Source organism: Apis mellifera, linkage group LG4 (assembly GCF_003254395.2).
Source record: "Apis mellifera strain DH4 linkage group LG4, Amel_HAv3.1, whole genome shotgun sequence".
Classification (NCBI taxonomy): domain Eukaryota; kingdom Metazoa; phylum Arthropoda; class Insecta; order Hymenoptera; family Apidae; genus Apis; species Apis mellifera.
In genome coordinates this window covers 7,539,960-7,561,835 of record NC_037641.1, presented here as the reverse complement: position 1 = coordinate 7,561,835, position 21,876 = coordinate 7,539,960, and the positions used below count along the sequence as shown (strand labels likewise).

At 33.2% G+C, this 21,876-nt stretch overlaps 1 protein-coding gene across 1 annotated transcript in view; it reads right to left on the bottom strand.

Moving 5' to 3' along the window:
• The window catches only part of LOC412801 (mediator of RNA polymerase II transcription subunit 12), a 479,417-nt gene that overhangs the window by 4,105 nt on the left and 453,436 nt on the right, over positions 1–21,876 (bottom strand). The window contains exons 8-13 of the mRNA XM_396254.7: positions 19,743–19,859; positions 19,381–19,494; positions 19,121–19,264; positions 6,451–6,653; positions 508–659; positions 164–236 (exon numbers count right to left, since the gene is read on the bottom strand). Coding sequence (XP_396254.6) covers positions 164–236; positions 508–659; positions 6,451–6,653; positions 19,121–19,264; positions 19,381–19,494; positions 19,743–19,859 — 803 coding nt within the window. The remainder of the gene's footprint in view (positions 1–163; positions 237–507; positions 660–6,450; positions 6,654–19,120; positions 19,265–19,380; positions 19,495–19,742; positions 19,860–21,876) is intronic.

Sequence of the window (21,876 nt, the reverse complement as noted above, 5' to 3'; positions counted from 1 at the left end):
AGAGAGGATGTCAAAGAGAAAAAAAAAAGAACGTAATTTAATTTTATTGAAACTTGTACGAGAAGAGAAATTACGAAGAGATGAGTTTCCGTCTGTCTTTTTTCTTTTTTTTTTTTCTTTCTTTTCTTTTTTTCCCGTATGACGAATATTAAAGGGGACTTACTTCAATGCTTTGTAACGTTCTTTCTCCGGATTGTTGTCTGGTGGTTCGCACTCGAACGATGCCAAAGCTAGAGCTATATTGTGAAAAGAAATTAAATTATGAAATAATGAGTTTTAACAAAGGTCACAGGATGGATGAAAATTAAATTTCTTAATGGCAGCAATAAAAGAAAGTGGTTACGATTATTCTAATTTATTAATATCGAATGAAAATTATTGAAGATAAAGTTGTAATCTACTTTTTAAATGTTACTCTACTTTTCATCGATTGATTTTCAATTCAGTAATATTCTTAGAAATTTTCTTTTTTTTTTTAATATTAAGAATTAAAGGTATTTAATTTACCATTCTCAGTCCACACCGGTCTCGCCTGAAGAAAAGCAATGACACGTGGATTCTTCTCGAATGGACAAGCAACTTGCTTCCAGGCGATGAACTCCGTAACCTGTTTCGCCAGTTGCCAGAATTTTTCAAAGTTAATATGTCCGTTTGGCAACCTGTAACAATAATTTCGCAAAAGAATTAATTTTTTATTTTTCCAAAAGGTATTTTCATTATTTTATTTGAATTTGCATAAAGAATGATTGAAATCAATTCAAAATTTCCAGTAATTTTCACAGAAATAAATCCTTATCTTCTCAAGATGAAAATTTTATAGATAATAATTTCTATTTATCATCATCTTTTTATTTTACAGAAATAACCTGTCTCATCTCTCCTTAATCACGATATTCGTATTAATGCTTCGAATTAAAATTAAATTTCATCCCTTCCATCAATTTAATCAATTTGAATTCCTCTACAACTATCGAAAGTTTCAACGTCAAGCGTTTCATCAATGTTTCACCATCGGTTAAGAATATTCTCGTCAAAGTATCGTGGATCGATATCAGCAACATCCTTTAACGAGCACGTTACTGTTTACGCTGTGTCAGCCATTCCTCGTGGAATAACGACCGCCTGTTATTTTGTTAAATTAATTTCGGATAATCCTGATAGCATTAGCCTAAGCGAGAGACGCGCTGATAAGTTAATGGTTACCTCCATAAATTTCGAGCTCAGAACGTATCATAATCAATCTTCCGTTTGATATAAGTTATGATTAATTTCGATTTGATCTCCATCTCCTCTTCATACTTCGTTTGAAGTAAAATTTTTAAGCGAAATTTAAATAAATTATCGAAATATCGATTGAAAATGAGATAGTAGGAAGAGAAAGGATGTTTCGCGAAAAAGAGAAGTTAAACAAATTAGAGAAGAAAAGTTGATCGTATCTCGTTTAGATTGTGTTTTAGATTGTGTTTCAATTATTTAACTTGTAGGGGAATCGGTACGTGTATCTCGATTGTGAGAAGTTAATATTGAAATTGGATATTTTATCTAAAAGGAAAGTTGATGGGAAGAGTTGTAATTTCAAGAAGTGGGTTCAAAAGTGGTCAGCTCGCAGGGAAAGTCTCAAAAAGTTTCAGAGTAGTCTCTTCAAGTTTTATGTACTCTTTGAGAGCAATATGATTTTACGTGCAAACAATCTTGAAACTTGTTAAGATCCATCTTAGAAGAAAGAAGAATCAAAGGAAAGGTTCTTAAGACAAATCGCGATGAAAAAATAACGAGTCAAAATCGTTCTCGTATACGAATAAAAACGATCTTATTATTACTCAAAAAATTAACATATACAAAATAAACAAATTATCACACTTTCTACAAATATAATATATAATATATCGTCATTTTTTTTCTCATTTATAATAGAAATGGCCATAAAAATTATTCCTCTCGCATTTGAACATAATCTAAATTTAATTCAAACTCTTATACACTAATATTAAATTTAAATTTAAGTTTCACGGAAGAAGAATCTGAACCGAAAGAAACCCAATTCCTTCTCAAATCACATTCACTACAAATCTTCGAATACTCGCAATCGTCGTTTCCCAACAAAATTCCCAATTCCTAAAGAAGAACTTTCAAGACCTCATCAGCCATCCACTTTTTCTCTCAACTCTCGGATTTCTTCTTCTTCTTCTTCTTCTTCTTCCTCTCCTTTCTCAAAAAAAAAAAGAAAAAAATGTAATGTAATTTTTTCACCGTTCCCCAGAACCGAGTTTTCCTCCTGTAACTAGCTACTGTAACTGAACGAGAGAAGACAACTCGCACGAGAAGACACACGTATACACGCGCGAAACCGGCGTGTTAAAATTACGAGTCGAAGTTGGGGCAATTTATCGTTGGGTCGGAAGCGTACGAATTCGCCCGCTTCCGGTTCCGCGACGCCCTGTCGCACGTAACAGACATTTACATACGCGCAACCATTCGTCTTTCAACCTCTCCCTCCCCTCCTCCCCCTTTGGACGCCTGTCGATTGGTCAATATCCATCTGCCCTCCCGAGAAACCTATCTTTCCTCGCGGTTCCTTTCCATTCCACCTCCTCCCACCCGTGACGTGGATCGAAATTCTATTAGAGATTCGATCCACGGACGGCGCAAGGAAGGATAATTGCCGGGAAGGGGGGACTCCTTCTCCCTTATTAAACCCACGTCGAACGTATTGGAACTGTATCGTGACGCTTTCTAAGGAAATTGATACTTTAACGTTATTCGGTTTACCGAGGAATGGACGGTTTATTGGGATCCTCGTGTTAAGGGTAGTAAGGGGTTGTGGATCGTGTTCATAATGGACTTGTTTGAGGAGCGAGAGAGGTCGAGAGAGGTATTCTTTTGTTTGGAAGGTATTGGTGAGATTTATTCCAGGGGAAGAGGAGAGGAGAAGTAAGATAATTCGTATTTCTTTTTTTAAATTTTGATATTATATGATTATTTGTTGACGAGGTTAGCATTTTGTGTTGGAAGAATTATTTAAAAAAAGTTTTCATTTATTTATAGAATGTATATAGTTCTCTATATCTTTTCATTTTTATTAATATATGATTTTTTAATCAATTATCTAATTATATCTAATCTGTTATATAATGTACGTAAATTCTTAAAATATTCTTATAATATTTTTATATGTTATTATATATGTATTATTCTAATTCGTTTTTAATTTATTTAAAATTAATCTATCTTTTATCTATTCGTTTCAATGATCGTTTCACAATTTAATATAAAACGCCAATAAAATCACTATACCAAAAATCGAACACACGGTGGACTGCAATAACATTAGATCTCTTTCCTCAAACAATTCTCAAAATAAAATAGAAATCAATCGTCCATAAATCGAAGGAAGAAATAACCCAACACACGTGTCGTCCTTTTCAAATACCCCTTTACAATACCCATACCCCTCCATCTCATAGTCAATATCGACCTCTGTTCTCGATCCGCGTATTATGCGAACGGCACGTAATACCCGGACATTTATCTACAGTCGGTATACATGCATCCTGGAGCAATTTGTACCCACGTGTCTCTATACGCCGATTCGTTCCACTGCAATTCAGTGAAACGTTCTCGCGATATTCAGACGTTGCTCTATCTCGCATTTTACGCGACTACATTCTTCCTGCACAAAACGGTACGTAACCCATTTCGGGGATAATATACGCCATTGTAAGTCTAACGCACGTAGATACTCGTATGTGGGTACGTAATAATGGACAGAAATAATTTTTTTGTACTTACGTACCAAAATCTTACAATATTGATTCGAAATTTCGTAATCTTTATTTAAAAGAATGGTAAATATTTTTTTCAGAGTTTCTTGTTTTATTTGTTTTACATGTGACTTTTTCTTCGACGAAATTGTCTATCTTTAATTATTTTATGAATCGATTTTTATTTACAAAGAATCAGATTCTTAATATAAATGAGATATAGATACATATTAAAGTAATTATTTATTGTGAAAACAATTAATCTTTTAGTTCATAAATAACTAATGTTAGAAGATTATTTTTATTACTGAAAATCTCGTGAAACGTTACTACTTAGTTTGAAATTTCAATGCTTCCTATTATATTATTGCAATGAAAAATATTACACGCAGCGAAACTACGTGAAGAAAACGAGCAGCATAAAAAAAGAAAGATACATTATTGCAATGCAGAATGGGGTATTTCGCACAGAAAGAAGAAAAATAAAAATTCTATTTAAAAGGTATACACTTTTCCTTCCTTTATTAATTCTACCAGTGAAATATTTCATGTGTAAACTAGGTAAGTGAAAAGAATTTTATTTCAAATTTTATTTCTGAATATCAAATTTAATGCAATGGTAAAAAAAAAGAATGGTGTAATTGTGATATTCTTCCATTGTAATCTTATCTGCTAATTGCGGCACGAAGTCGACATTTTCTTAAGAAAATATCATTTCAAATTCAAAGAATTAATTTTGAGAGAATGAAACTTGTATCAACATCTCTAAGAAGAAAAATCTACTTTCGGCGCTAATTTTTAATTTCTGTGTCAAGATGTATGCGAAAGATGTATTACGCACACAGTTACTTTGTAAATATCATCTCGTATATCTAGAGGAAACATCCCTAATAGAAATTTTTTTTCTAATGAAACTTCTTGCGGCAAAGCACGAGCCAAGGTTTCATTTTGCCCAGCAATCATATGCGTAATGAGTTTTTCGAACGAAAAAAATGTTTGTTCTACCTCGGTCACTCGTCATTGTGACGATTAATCAGAGCTGACCTATAAAACCTTATAGCCGAGATTATTAGACTTGTTTTTTTTTTTTATGTAAAACCGAAAATCTGCGATTATGCATGATTGAGTCTGTTTTTGAAAAATGAGGGGAAAATTATTGGAAATTTCGTTCTATTAATTTTTCATCGCTGTATATATATTGTATATTTCGATTCGTTCGTTTTATTTTTATGAAACATTATATTTTGATTGCTTTTGAAATTGAAGAAAAATTGAAGCTTAAAATCGAAGTTCAAATTCAATAGTATTTACATTTTAATAATTTATAATTTGATACTTCAATAATCATCATCACATATACATATATATATAAAATTTGTGTCATAAATAATTATCAAAAAATTGATACAAATGTATTAAGTAATAAAACAAATGAATAATTATCATTTTACGTAAAATAAAATCTTTAAGTAGTATAAGTCGATGATTGATCAGTGACGAGAATCCTTTAAATAATTTCCACATCTTTTTCACTCCAATTCCATTTATATAAATTCATTAAAGGAATTATAATAAACCAAAAATATTAGCGAAAAGTAATTCACGAATATTTTTTTAAAATCGTAATAGAAAAGATTAGATCAAGGAAGGAAAGGGTTTCGTTCCCTTCCTTTCTTCCTCTGCTCGTTTTCTTTTCTCATTTTCTTTTCAACAAGTTCGGCTTCGAACTGCGAGAATACAACTTTTGCTATTACAAGTTTAATAAGTTTACAACTGGGGTTGTAAGGAATGACATTGGAGGGGGAAATTTTTTTGCGCGCAGGAAGGACGAAGAAAATGGTACGACACATTCGTCGCCGACAAAAACGAGCTTCCTGTCAACGTATCGCTTCCACGAGGACGAAATTATCGAAGCTTCAAAGTTTCACGGACAGGAAATGGACGATCGCGTTTCACTCAAGGGCTAACGTTCTGTGTCAACTCATTCCAACTTAAATTACTTTATTAATATTTTCCCTTGGATTTGCATGGTCTATCCTTTCTTGTATCCCCTTCTTGTTTAAGGAAATTAGGCTAAGAAATCATTGCCAACAGGGAACGAACGAATTGTGATTTGTAAGAAAATATCGATATTTTAATTTTTTTTTGATTTTGAATTTTAGAATTGCTTAGTATTATCAGTAGAAGATTGATACTAAAAGAATTGTGCAATATTTTATTTATTAATTTGGAATCTTAATGAATCTAACGAATATTAAATTTCATTAAAAAAAAGTTAAAGTTTCAAATTTATTTTCAACGAACTTGAAATCGCGAGAGAAATGTGTTATCGATGTCACTTAAATTCTTCTATTCTTATTTCGAACTATAGATAATTTTACACAATCTTCTTCACAACAATTAATTGTCCTTTCGTATTTCTCACAATTTCCATAAAAAGCCTTCAGATTAAACACATAAATTGAAATAATTGAAAAATGATTCAACTTGTATTTGATGGAAAAATGAAGATACAGTATCGATTAAATTTCGAGATAGTAAAAATGGTAATTACTTAAAAAAGTGATCATAAATTCGGGAAATTTTTATCAAATCAGAGATTTCCTCTTTCTGGTTTTAAATGATTAACACCAGGAAGAAAAAGAAATGGGGATAGGGAGACAGAGAGCGAGCTAGTTTTTGTACTCACTTGTTGCTGCATCCCTCGTTCAGGAAGTAGAGATCCTTGACCAGCAAACTGAAGAAGGGAACGACGATCCTCTGCCGTTCGTCCGTAGCGCCGGCGCTACGCCACATAGCCGCTTTCAGGGTGCTGCGATAGCTGCTAAAGTTGCTGCTGGGATCCATTTGGTGCTCAAGAATCGAGAATTTCGCCAGTTGCACCTTTGACCACTGTAACAGAAAATAATTTCGCGTATCTGTTAACAGGAAGGTCCCTTGTTATGTTGTTTAGCGTAGTTGCAACAAGACCGAGAATCTCTGTGCGCATCGGTAAATCCTCTGGTCTCGTAAATTTTGTACGTAATTTCCCTTTTCCTCCTTCGTTTCGAATTCAAGTTGAAGCTAGAAAACATTGTGCATATTGGAAACGTATCAATGATACATTAATTTTATTAATAATTTATATATAATAATAAAATAGAAATATTATTGAAATAGTGTGTGAATGTAATTGATATAAAATCATATATAATTAATTAATAATTCGTTAATAATTTTTATTCATTTAAGCTATTATTTGTCTTTATTTTTATTCCTCCTTTCTTCAATTATTAATTCAACTTGATTGAAACAAGTGATGATAAAACAAGGAAAATATAATAAGATAATAAATCGATCATGGCCAAGTGAAACAAACCAGCTATAATCAGAAAAATCCAATCATAATAGTCAACAAAAGATTTATGATCAGACGAGTATGAAAAGACTATCAAGATACATCTAGATAATCGAACAGTCTGTTTTACTAAAATCTTTTCGACTTATATAATGAATTTAATAAACAGATAAATATAGAAATTAATCAAGAAAGAATGAGAAAATTCGCACACAAAAAGGAATCGATCAAATTTTGTAACTGATTCGTTCTCACGTTGTTCGATCTTCACTGTTTATTTTTTCGATCCATTCCTTTTTTCAAACGTGTACGATATGGCGTGTACACGCGAGACAGATGGAAGCACGAGCAGGAACGTTGTGTTCACGACAGACAATAAGTGCATCTGACTCGACCGTCTGGATACAATGCAATCGAACTGATCCCATTCCCTTCAACCCGATACCCTTCATTCCTATATCGAATTCTATCCACCGTTTGCACGCTCAAATAGTTACCTTCGCTTTCTGACCCCTCTGCATCCCTTTGTTCCTTCCCTTATCCCTTTGATTTCCATCCGCGCCATGCACCTCACCCTCATCCCTCTTCTTTCTGCATCTCTTGCATGCATTTGACCCACTCTCGTCCTTTTCATTCCTTCTTCTCGATCTTCTTCTCCTTTCCATTTCCTTTCCAATTCCTTTCCCTTTAATTCTCTAATATCTTCCTCAGCTTTTTTCTCAATTTGTTCGCCTTTTTTCAACCTCGTTACTTTTATCCTATTCCTTAGATTCACTAGTTTTCAATCTGATCTTCTCTGATGATTTCAATTCGAATGCGATCCTTATCCCTTTGTTTCCCTTTACGATTTCGATTTACTTTGAATTAATCTGTGCGTGGAAATGAAAATTCAAATGTTCTTTTGTTTATTTGTTTTTTTTTGAAAGTGAATTACGTAAATTACGTACGTTCCAATTTTATTTTCGATTACATTTGTACAAGGATTGGAACGTTTTATTGTTTACAAAGAAATTAGATTTTTCCTGATCGCGAGATAATTGAATAATTTTAAGTTATAATAACTTTTTTATTTTTAATTAAAATTTTAATTAATATTGACAGCGTGTAATGAAATTAAATTGACGAATTAAGTATAAATATCAAGTAATTATTATATACGTAATATAATAGAAAGATAATAATAGTAAATTTAATTTTTACAAATTTAACTAACAAAATTAAAATTGATCGTGATTTTTAATCAAAACAGATTTTTTTTTTTATACAGGTAGTTTATACGGGAAAATTCTATGAAAAATATTTTTGATTGACAAACTAATTTCAGGCACAAAGAATTATATTTACTGTGGTTTTTTTTTTTTTTTTCAAAGCATGAAAGATTTCATGTTTATTACATCGAAATATAAATTATAGAATGGAAAAAAAAAGAAAAAAAAATCGTGCACAACAACAGGGAAAGGCGAGCACAAAAACAATCAATTGGATTTCCATTTAAAGAGAACGAATTAAACCGTGGCATTACTATCGGGAACGAAACGAGTAAACCAGGATAATTAATTTTACGCTTGAATATAAATATTCGAAAACGCGAACGTGTCAAACATTCTATAAAATTCTATTATCTTCAAATGAAAAAAAAAAAAAAAGAAAAATCCGTATCGAATGTTCATACATCTAAAAAACGATAAATTGCGGGAATTCCTGGAATTTTGGCGAAGCGGAAAGATCCTAATTACATTCGTCAAAAGATAAATCGCAGATTTTAAAACGATAAATTTCAATTCGACGGTGATATTTGTTACGATTGCATGACAATTCACATTTTTGATTAATATTTTTATTTATAAATATTGATAAACGATCTTTTTTTTCAAAAGGACACTAGATTTATCAAGATAATTTCATAATAAAGTGATTTCTGAATACTTTGAATATTAATATTATTATTAAAATTCATTATTACAACAATTTCAAATCCATATTTACTCGATTCTTTAAATCAATTAATTAAAAATCTTCCAAAAAGAAAAATCCAAATTGCATTTTTATCAACGCTAAAAATAAAACTACTAAATGGTTTTTATTTCATATTTATCAACTCGTGAAAAAACGCAAAGTATCACCGTTCTCGCTAATCAAATCATCTAAAATCGAGTGGAACTGAAAGACCTAATTGACGGTTAAAACGGTGCTCGCCCTGAAACCCGCGCTTGCTCGAATTAATTTATCGAAAACTATTTCACCCTCGTTGAACATCGGCTACACGTTAATTCGTATTAATTAAACCGAATTTTCGTTCAACTTTTTGGATGGCCAATTAAACAAGCTTGCGTCGATTTAACAGAATCGTCAGTATGGAAGTTTGTGGTTTTTGTTACATTTCGTTCTCTTTTTCTTATACATCCGTTTACATATTAATCTTCAATTGATATCATAGGTGAGTGCAATTTTTATTAGAAATTATTTGTAAAATAATTACAGATACAAATATAATCTTTTCTGCGAACAATATATTGGAAAATAATAAAATAATAAAACAAATTTTTAAAATTATTTTTCTGTGACTTTTTATTGTATAAATTGAGAATTCTGATATATTTTATTATATTTTATTTAATAAAGTCATACGTTTAAAAGTTAAATATGATTTAAAATTTATTGCAAAAATGTGTCACGGTATGAAGCTGAAAATAGTTGAAAAAATTCGTACAATAATATTTGGATTGTAAATACGAAAAATATTAGTTTACTATATTTTTCCCCCCTCTTTCTTTTTCAATTTGAGTGATATTTAAAATTTGTAACATTTATTGTTTCATTAATAGAAGTTTTTGCCAGTTTGAAACACAGCGAAACGAGAAACTAATTGCAGAGATATTTGTGATGAATTTCAGAATGAATAAAATTTGAAATATGAATACATCCATCCGTATAATATTTCGTATAAAAATCGAACGTATCGAAAACATTGTATTCCAACTATTTCTCGAAAATAACTACGATTAATTTCTCCGCACTTATCGACAATTCTATTTTTCAATTATATTCCTATCTATTTCTTAAACCACATCAAAAAAAATTCATAGTCCATTATAAAATTCCTAAAAAAAAAAAAAAAATACCCATCGTTCCATCAATATCCCCAAGAATTATTAACCAAGAGATGATAACCTACATCGAAGATATATCCCTCGAATAAAACCAAGAAATCTTCCATCCTCGGCAAATGCAAATGCTCCGGATCTTCGCGCGAAAGAATAGCCTCATCCGGTTGGAGGACTGAAATTCTTCAAAGATCGAGCATCTCACCATGCGTGCGAATCCAGCACACACACACACACACACACACACATACACACACAGGGGGACGAGAAAGGGTTTCCCTGCTCGCCCCGAGGAGCCATTTTTCTCAGCCGCGCGACTCGATTCGATTTTCACCGGGAAATGCTGGAGGAAAAAAACATCGGAAGACTCCTGGTGGATCCGGTAAATTGAAACTGGGAAACCTGGTGGAGAAGGTGGAGGGATGGGAATCTGCTGGAAGGATCCCGCGAGACAGCGGCAAAGAAACGAGAAAGCCTCTCGAAACCGGGAATTCTAATTAGACGAAGCTCTGAGGATACGTGGCCGGTACGTGGCGCCGCCTGGCCGCCTAATCTTGAAACTATCATTTCCCACGATTTTTTCTCCCCTGCTCGGGATCGGAAATGATAGCGTGTCGCGTGAAACGAGGGTGTAAAGAGGGGATGGAGATAGGGATGGAAAATGGAATTTTGCTTCTTCTCGGGGGGGAGGGGAGAAGGTTAAGTTCGGCTTGATTGCGAGTTTATTTATGCGAGGGAGGAGGGGAGAGATTTAGTAATTTAAGGGCGCGGAGAGTAATGAAAAGTTGGGGGAAGGGGATGGAAATAAAGATTTTATGTTTCGATAGGAAATGAACGAATCGGTGGTAGAGGTGAGATAAATTTATATTCCCTTTGTTTTTTAACGTGGAAGGAAGGAAATTATTTTTTAAATTGTTCCATTTTGGTTTCGATCGCACGGATGAAATATCGTGTTTTCTGCAACTTGATATATATTTTGAAGTTTTACGTTACGGTAAAATGATATTAATTTTTTTTATATGAATAATTTGAAATTATAGAAAATGGCAATACTATAGTTGTTTACCTAAAATTTAAAAAATTTAAATTTTAGATTTTTATTATACAAGATTAATCATTGTTGGGGATGTTAAATTGTACGCCAAATAAAATTCTTATAACCATTTCCATTTATAGTTTATATTCTCACATATTATAACGAGGATGAAAATTTTGTTAAAATAAAATGAAATTTTAATATTTGTACATACGTTCAAGAGATTGAATATATTAAACGTAATTCCAATTGAGATATGATTCTCATGTGAATTAATCGAAGCTAAAAAAAGTTTAAAACTGTACCAATGATCGAACATTAAAAGCTAAAAATTTATAATATCGAAATGGATATTACTAAACAAATTTCACAGAGTTTTCAATTTTAACAGAATGTAAAGTCACGTACTTTTTAATTTTAATCTTAGTTCCATTTACATTTATTTACGACCGCGATCCGTCATCCAATGTTTAAACCGTGGTTCGCCGATTTTCGTGTTTCCAGTTGATTTGCATATTAAAAACCCCATTTGAATCGGACTGGCGCAGTTTTATCGCATAAAAGAATATCGTTTCACGCAAGGGTTGGACGCTTCCGAGATAAATTATTAGGGGCCAAGTGGAAAAGTTGTGTCAAAGAAAAAGGGAAATGGAAATTCGCGTCTAAAATTAACAATTTCGATAATTGAAAGTTTAAAAATCTAGATAGATTTGTTCGAATAAAATTACTTATTTTGGAAAAATTTTATTGGACTTTATTTTTTTATAATAATAATTTTATGATATAATTTTAATTTTAAATTATATTTAATATTTATCAAATTGCTATTTTTTTTATAACGAAAATATAATTCATTAATTATAAATATATGATCCAGTATGTAAAAAAAAAAAATATGAAAAAGAGTATAAAAAAGGTATTATAAATATCTTCATTTTATTGTGCTTTCATGGATGTAAGCTATTTCATGAAGAATAATGTATGCGAAGTAATAAAGTTGGCAAGTAACAAACACAAATAACTCTTAAAAATGATTCTCCTGGTTTAAAAATATTTTACGCAAATAAATAGCTTTTAAAAATAATTACTCTGGCTTAAAGCACAAATATGATATCTTTTACGTGATAGATGTATATTCGTAAACATCTGTGTAAATATAAATTCACAAAAATAAATACTTATTTTATAATATCTTCAATTTAAACAAATAAATAAATAAAATATATTTTAAACATATTTATACGTTTTATATTTTATAAAATTTTCACGATATTATATTCTACATAAAAGGTTCATTTTTTTCAATAATTTGTAATAATAATTCTATCAAAAATTAACTTTGATAATTTTTTCAAATTACGTGTTCCATCTTTTCAATCAATTATACACGATTCATATACAATTTCCATCAGATTCTACTTTACTCTCAATATAAAAAAATTTTACATTTCTAAAAGTGAATATATATATATATATTTTTTTTTAATTTAATTGGTCAAACTTTTCTCGCAACGAAGCCAATAAATTTCGTTCCCTTCCTGGCGAAAATTATTCCCGCAAAACGGTAAAATAAAAAAAAAAAAAAAAAAAAGAAAGCATCTCTGGGGCGGAGGAAAATCGTCGCGATCAAGCGTAATTAAGTTTCTTAAAGTTCGCCAAGTTATGGCGAACAGTCGGATATTAAATATGCATTAGTTGAGTTCAAGCCACGCCGTTGGGAATTTTATAAACAGTAGGAGAAAAAAAAAAAGAAAAAAAAGAAAAAAAAGAAGAAACTTCTGGAAAAGTTCAAAATAATCCGTGAAAAGAACAAAGTTTCGATCAAATTTTCCCGCTTCCGGGTTAAGAATCGGGGAGGGGAAATTTTTCTTCAAATTTATGCTTTGAACGTTTTTTACTGACTGCGCAAGATTCTTCGTTCAATCTTTCGCCTCTTTGTTTGCATTCATTTAAATTCAGAGATTCATTCTTCTCCTTTGCATTGCTCCTTTACCCCGTGTATAACAACGCGTATAATTTATTAAATTCATTTTTTGAAGAAGAGCACGGTCTGCCAAAGAGCGAAATCTTTTACTCTCCACAATTTTAAACTCGTCCAAATTTCAATAATTATCAAATAATATTCAATAATTATCAATCATTACTGATTCTCTCTATCATTAAGCAATTTTAATTAATTCTATATATATATATATATATATATATATATGCATTAAACATAATCTCTAACTTGTATTACGATGCAACACAGAAAAGTCAATAAATAACCAAACGTATACCAAATGTATGTACAATATAATCACAAATCTTCATAAATTTTCTCCAGCGGAGAACCGAAACCCCAACCCCTTATCTCTAAACCACTCGAAACCTCGAAACGATATATTTCACCTTAACACCCTCCGAATCGGCCCCCCGAATTAACCGAGCACCAAGATACAAATCCCGATTCACATTCATCCATTCACCTTTCCCATTCCTCCATCAACAAACTTTTCACCCTTTCGAAGCAAAAGTTAATCGAATCCTTCCTCTTCCCCCCTCCATCAAAGTCACCCCCTCGAATCGCTCCACCCCAAGCGCGAATAATTTTAAATTTCCTTTTTCAGCATCTCCCCTCCCAAAGATTTTTCGAGCCCAAACTTGCTCGCCCTCCCCATCGCGACAATGGTCGCGACAGGGTTATTCGGTTATTGCTCGCGACGACCGAACGTAATTAGCTTTTTGATGTCGAGAAGCGAACTTAGAAGCGTCCCTTCCTTTTCAACGCGGCGGAGACGTCACCCGCAGATTATCTCCGCGGTAAATTAAGCTGGTTCGTCTTCCGACGTATCGGCGGAACGAATTTCCAACCAAGGGGTCGGAGGGGGAGAGGACGCTCGAGTTTTCCGCGGTGACTTTTCGAGGGAGACTCGTGGAACTTGTTGAAGTTGCGAGCAAGGGGGAATATCCTCTTGGAGGGTAGATAGAAGGAGGGGTTGTTGACGAGTTTTGGCTCGAAGGGATAGATTCTTCTTCGAGGGATCGATTTTTGGATTTGCCCGATCCCCGTTTGGCGGGATTGGATGGGATGGGAGATAGGGAAGGTTTTAGGCAAGATTGCGGATTCTGATGCGACTGATCACGGACGTATTTGGAATATTTTTTTCTTCGTGGAGATGACGATGTTGAGTGGGTGTTGAAGGAAGATGGAGAGGAGTAGATGAGACATTCGAAAGATCGTTGAATTCTTTACTTAAATGCTTTACGAAATTATATAAATTTAATTCTCATTATTTGATGTTACAGAAATTTTTCTTCCGAATCATTTTGGCAAAATTAAAAATTTTTCAGAAAATAGTAGTTTATTTCAGATCATCATAATCCAATAATCCTATTTAAATGACACTATAAATACAGTAGATTAATAATAGTAATTAATTAATTTATTATTATTTTTTTTTAATTAACTTTCGAGGGCAAACAAATGATCGATCGATCGATTCGTGAAAAATTCATTCAAAACGTTTTCCCAAATGCGCATCGATTTTCAAGGGATGGAGAGAGGAGAGGAGGGGAAGGGAAAACAACGCGCGAGCATGAGCGAGCAGAAGCGTTAAATTTTCATTAACGAAAATTACGAAGCGAGGCCACGCTGGCTGGCCGCTGATAGTTGCAGCAATTATTTTAAGGGTGGCCCTGTATAAATCAGCTGGCCGAACCAAATGAACTCCGAATAGCAAACCGCGTCGAATAGAGCCGGAGGGATATGTCCGCGGAGCAGACCGTAATTAAAAACGAGAAAAAAAAAAAAAAAAAAGAAAAAATGTTAAAAAAATGATTTAATGGTTTTCTCGTTCCGCCTCGCAATTTGTCTCCGCGATAAAGTCGTACGCGGTCCACGATCCGTCAGAATTTGTCGTCTGATCCTTTCGAGAAATAAAATTAACTAATGTGCTCGTGTGTTTTTCCCTATCTTTTCTTTTTCAATATTTTTTTTATCCATTATCTTGGAATGACTGATTTTTTAATTTTATTTTATTGTCAGAGCTCTTTCGTTCCGCGATCTTTTCACGGAATTTGTTTTAAATAAAGATGGATAAATGGATAAAATTTGTTGACAAAGAATAAATCGTAGTACATAGAATTATTATATATATATATATATATATATAAGAGAATAAAGAAAGATTTTCCATTTGCCAACACATATAAAGCATTTTTCAATTATTTTTTTTTAAAAATTCTCTGGAACGAATGTTACGGTTGCCTTAATAAATCTACCAACCGAGATCTCTACTTTATGTCAAATTTAATTGTTCTCCAAGTTTACATCAAACGTAATTGCCCACTTTTTATCATTCTCTCATATCCATAAAGTTATTTCGCGACAAAAAATTTTATATTTATATTTTATAATCTCATAATTTTAAATTTAAATTGCAACTTATCTCTGAACCATTTTATAGTAAATATTCAAAAATAGAATTTTTTAAAATTACGTTCTTTGAAAAATTAAAATTCAAAAATCAAATCAACATCAAATGTTAAAATTATTAAGATTTACATTAATTCTACACAAAATTGCCAAAAGTAACTTCTAACATTCCTTAATAAAAGTTTTAATTTTACATTTTACAATTTTATAATAATTTCAATTCTCTGGATATTTAATGTTATCTCTTGTTCTTTTCGAATGTTTCTTTATTCCAGCATCTCTTTTCTTTTTTTTGTACTTTAAAAACCACGAAAATACGTGGCCCTGTGACAGTCAGATAATCATAACTTGACACGTTAATTATTTCACACTCTCGCGTATATTCATTTGCGGGGATACACTCGTCCCGACCTTTTTATTGCAAACACACCCGCGAAACGAAATATTTATGAACATTTTTATGAAACTAGACGACGCGAGATTCGTTTCGCAAATTTAAAAAAGGGAAGGAGGGGGGAAAGAGGAACTTAATTTTATTTATCATAATGGTCATTCCATTTTCACGCACGGTTCATGCAACTGTTTAATACACGATGAAATTGCGGCTTGATCGCCGACGAGAATATTTCCATTTAAATCGGATCGAGCCATACAATATCGTCGAAATCTCCATTAATACCTTTGTTACGAACTCGTGTCCGTTATTTTTAACCTTCTTCCGTTGTTGTTTCGTTCCTCGAGAATTGGAACTCCATTTATGGAGAATCCACGGTTCTATATAAATGCACGCTACACACGGATAGGTGTTATTTAAAAAATCGCCGTTTATTTTTCGGATATAATTCTTCTCGAAGCTTCTAGGTATCGATGTCTATTCCACCTACTCCTATCTTCTCGTAAATATTATATTGGGATCGTTGTTTGTTTATCGATGGCATGGAAAAAAAAATTGTATCGAGGAGATACGGATTATTTTTAGAAAATTCGGAACAACTATTTCAGAAGAGTATTGGAATTTATTGCTTATCCAATAATTCTTTTCATTTTAATCCGATTTTAAGAGACACGGACTTCGAACATTGTATTTGAAAAAAAAGAAATTGAGATTTCTGCTTTTATAGCCTCTCTAATTCTTGTACAATTGCGACGACCGGGGGCTCTCTTCCGAGAATTTCTAAAATTCGATGTTATATTAGATATACGATCAAACTTTAATCCAATTCCATTTCAATATTTCACAATCAATTTTTATATCTATATCTCATCGTACGTTCGCGGCAAAACCTATGATAGATTATAAAAACTAATAAAAATTACGAGATAAATAACTTTTCGACCAATTGTTAATATATTTCGAGCCAGAGGATAATTTTTCAAATAATCGATAAATACACATTTGGAACAATCGAGGATTCTATTATATTTTCTTACGGAAGCGCGGTTTTTTCATTTCTTTTCAGGATTTCATCGCGAAAAAAGGAAGATGGCGGACGAAAGTAGTCGTCCTCCCTCCAGGAAGTAATATCGTGAAAGATTGACAGGAAGTCGCGCGATATGTATTTCTTCTTTCCCACTTTTCTCTTTCATCTTTTTCTTTTTATCCTTATTTTTATTCTTCCTTTTCTCACGGAAACGCAATTGTTACGCGCAAAGCGCGATTCGATTATTTCACCGGTGTTATCCGGAGGATCGGAATGCGGATGTTCCTGTTTTTTCTACGCTTTGGATTAAATTCGCGTTACACTTGATTTTTTTTTTTTTCCTTTTTCGTCGAATTTCGTTTCGTCTTTTCGATTGAAACGAACGAGTTCTTCTTTTTCCAGCGTAGCGTTTTACGTGGCGTTGTTTTTGTTCCATCCATGTGAAAATTTCGCGATAAATTTCAGACGATTTTGCACCGATTCCGAGTTTCGTTGGATTAATAAATTTGAAATCGATCGTAGTGGATTTGTACTTTCGAAGTTCTTCGTACGATAAATAAAGAGGGTATTTTTATTAAAATAAATCACGATGTAATAATACGAAACATTCGTATTTTAATGCGGATGTAGTTAAAGATTTTTATTTCCTGTTGGAAGTTTTTTTGGCATTTCGTTTTAATAAAAAGAGTTTTTTTCTTTTTTATGAAATGAAATTTTTGCGAGGGAATGTACGTATGTACATAAAATTTCAAAATGAAGTTTTAGCATTTCATAAAAAATTCTTTTTACATTTAGCCTTTCATTTAGGTTTTTGATTTAATTCTTTTTCAAAGCTAGAAAATATGGGCGAAGTGAAATACATCGTACAAAATAAACTAATTAATTCCAGAATTGAATGTGCATTTTTAAATATGCTAGATTAAATCATACTTCTTTCATTATATTCTTCCATACGTATTTATTCCTAATAAAATTTCTCAAATAAACGATACACAAAATTTTAAATTGCCAAGTAAATTTACGATGAATCGATAAACACGATGAAATTATTTTAAATTTAATTCTCAAAATATATTCTAAATGAGCAATAATGAGAAAAAAATATACGAATACAAAATTAAATATTTCTTCTTCCCTCGCAGAGCTTCGTTCCCAATTAAAATCCAAGATTTTTAGAAAAATGCGATACGGAATGAAGAGACAAATCCCAATTAAAAATCGCAACATGCAGTACTGAATCCCAGCACGCTTTCTAATTAACCCGATGTCCGGTGTTCCGTTTCAATCGAACAAGGCGCGAAACAGTGACGGAATGAAAAATTCAATTAGAACGGCGCGATCCGCCATCCATCCTCGTTTCTTTTTTTTTCACCGCTTCCGAAAAATCTCCCCCTCGAATACGTTCTCCGTTTTCGTATCCCGTTTCAACGAAAACTCGATTCACGACGATTCGTCATGGTTAACGCCGGTCGCCGCGGCGCCACGCTCGATTTACGAGGATTACACACCCTTGATTGCAACGTACGATCCCCCTGCAAGAGGGCGAGAAGCAATTCGACGTGTTACGTGTTTTGCGACTGGACCTCGCAGTCGATTCAGTTTCGACGAAACAGATTCATCATAAAAATGTCCTCACCCAGATTGTTCATCATTTCCTCTCTGGTGTCCTTTTAATTCAACGTAGATCGCTTTTTCTTCGTCCATCGATTTTATCCACGGATGATTGATTGTTTTCTCTTGATTTTTTTTTTTTTTTACGTAATCGTAGAATCGTAAATTTTCATGTTATCTTGTGTTCGAGACTAATTGTGGATTTCAACGAGATTGTGAAATTTATTTTCTTGTTTATTTTTAGAAATTGTTGTTTAACATGTTGTATTGTTTTAAGTTTTACGTAGCTTCGTAGATTTTGCGGAAATAATTGTAAAGAATTTGTTTAGAAGAAAAAATTTTGGAAGAATAATTATTTTATCAGGTAATTTAATGTTCGAAGAAGTTTAAACTTGTTATATAATTTGTTTTATATTTATAACATGCGACTTACCGTTTTCTTCAGACGAGATATCGGTGATATGTTCAAACCAGCGATGATCGCCATCAGGGAGTTGAAATTGCCGATGTTGAAGCACTCACGGGCTGTTTCGATCCAATATTCAATCACCCGGACTCGTTGTTTCTTTTTTGGATGCTGGAAACCAAGAAACGATAATCCTTTTCCTTTTTTTTTTTTTTCAATTGCTCCTCTTGCATCAATATTTCGACGAATATTTATAAATAATTGTTGAATCCACGCGTTCGACTTACCTTGCATACTTCAGTCGCGACGAAATAGCTCAGTCTGTTAAACCATTGGATGTACGATTCGAGATTGCGCGTTTTCTTCATGTCCTTAAACGATGTTTCCAGATGAGGGGATTCCTATTCGTTGAATAAATTCACATTAAATCCATCAATTTTTGGCATATTAAAATTTTCGAAAATTCTCACTCGAATTTCAATATTGAATTAAGACAAACTTATTTCACCTTATCGAATCTGTAGACAAAATTTATCAATCTACATGTTCGAAGCGCAGAAAAGAAAAGAAGCAAGGAATATACAATCATCGAGTACGTGATTGGAATAAAAAACATACACACGTACACACACACACATAAAATACAAACCTTGGCGAAAGCTTGGACGAATTCTTCGGGGCCGATGTACGAGAGCCTCTCGAGTTCCACGTGGGTCAATTGCTGGGCGAGGACCGTGGCCGATGGGCACAGCTCGGTGATGTCCACCTGAAAAACACGGTTGACAGTTCCATTCGGCTCGAGGTGTCGAAGAAATCGCGCCACCACCTCTCAACAGTAGTATTGCGAGGGATGAAAGGGAGAGGGGCGGGCGTGGCGCCCGATTCGCCGGATGGAATTCACGAAGACAAAAACGGGCGGAAACGGGCGGAAGCCACACACGCGCCCCTTTCCTTTCCAATTTTCCTGCTGCCCGGGCAAATTCAACCGAGTTCTTATCTTCGTCTGGGACGCGGTTTCCAAGTGGTTTCCGGCCGACCGACGTCGCGACGCTCTGCTCTCAACCACCCCATCTCCTCCCCTCTCCTTCTCCTCGATAAAGATCCGTCGCAGAGATGAGCCGCGAGTGTCGTTTCAAAGCGTTATGTCTCCTCCAACGATTCAGAGGGGAAGGTTTCGATGCTGATTTCCGCGCGATTCTCGTGTTGGTCGCCGAACGATTCAGCATCGAGTTTATATTGGGCGGTTGCACGCGGGTTTGATGTTTAGCAGAGGGGACACGGTTTATGGAGGGTGTATTAATTTGAGTTTTCTCGAAACGATACGGTAATGATTCGGAGTTAGTGTCGGTGATATTACGAAGAAAGAACGGGTTATTGTCTCTTGCGTCGGATATTATTGGGGATAATTTTTAGATCGTGGACTGTTAAATGCTTTATAGTCGCCTGGCTGGATATTGTCCCGTGGATGTAGGGTCGTTTGTCTCGGGGGGGTATATAACGATTGTACATCCGTTGTAAATTCGTTTTATTGCTTACGAGTTTTATATTATAAAGGGAGATGTAGGAAATTTTGTGGCGGAAATACGTCTCTATTTCGTTAGATGCACGTTTTTAGAAATTTTTAATATTCGTTATAATTAAGAAATAGTTTAGATATTTAACAATTATTTCTAACAGATATAAATTGAATTATTTATTTGATTTTAACACAGTTTCTGAAATTAATTTCTCTAGAAATTAATCAAAATTTTGATCCAAAATAAATTGCTATGATTGATTGCTGGTTAAACTCGTCAAAACGGGAGAAGTTAAACGAGAAAAACATCGAGCATCGTATTTTTCCTACTTCGATTCCACGTTCGAAATCATTGTAATTATTTATACTCGTCATGGCAACGATTTTAGAATAAGTCCCGCGGATGTTTCAATTTCGAATCGGAACGTGTTCGATCATTCGTATATATCCACCTCCAAAATTTGTATTCCCTCTCGTTCAACTTCGAAATAGCGATCCGCAAACACTGACCCATATCACTGCTCGAAAAACGACTCGATTTCGTCTCGTCTATTATTCATCTCTTCATCGGGACTCCCCTATTTCGTTTGTTTTCCTTCTCGATTGAATTTCGCGCCCTCTTACCCCGTGTTTCGATCATGATTGCGGGGATCGCGATTAAACGATGAAAATCGATGGAAAATTGGATTTTTCTTTTTTTTTAACACGTCAAGGAAACGTAATAGAAATGTATTGCTTGAGAAAAATTTTTCTATCGAACAGATGTATTATTTAATTTTTTCTTTCTTTCTTTTGTATTTGATAAAAAGAATTTTTGTTACAAATAATAGCGTTTGGATAAATATGTTTGAATTAATTTTTATATTGGAAGAAATGAAGTAATTTGTTGTAAGTAAAGTAAATAACGAATGAAAGTTTAAAAATTATTTTTCATACGTTATTTTATCTAAAACCGCGATTGTAATTAAACATTATGATATTCATCGTGTAAATGGAATAGGAATTGCTCTTTCGTGAAATTTTGACAAATTTTTCAGCGGGCGCATTAAGGAATTACAGCAGTTAAAAATGACGATTAACGCGGTCGGATTGCGTAAAAGTAATTGCTCGTGCTACTATAATTAGCCTACTGTTATTCACGTTTCAGCGAAATATATGGAAATTGCTAGCAGTTCGTGGTAACAATCAAGTAATTGCAAAATGAAAATTCTTCGACGTCGTCCTAATTTTCATAATAATTTCGATTCTCTTATTTTTCAATATTTTT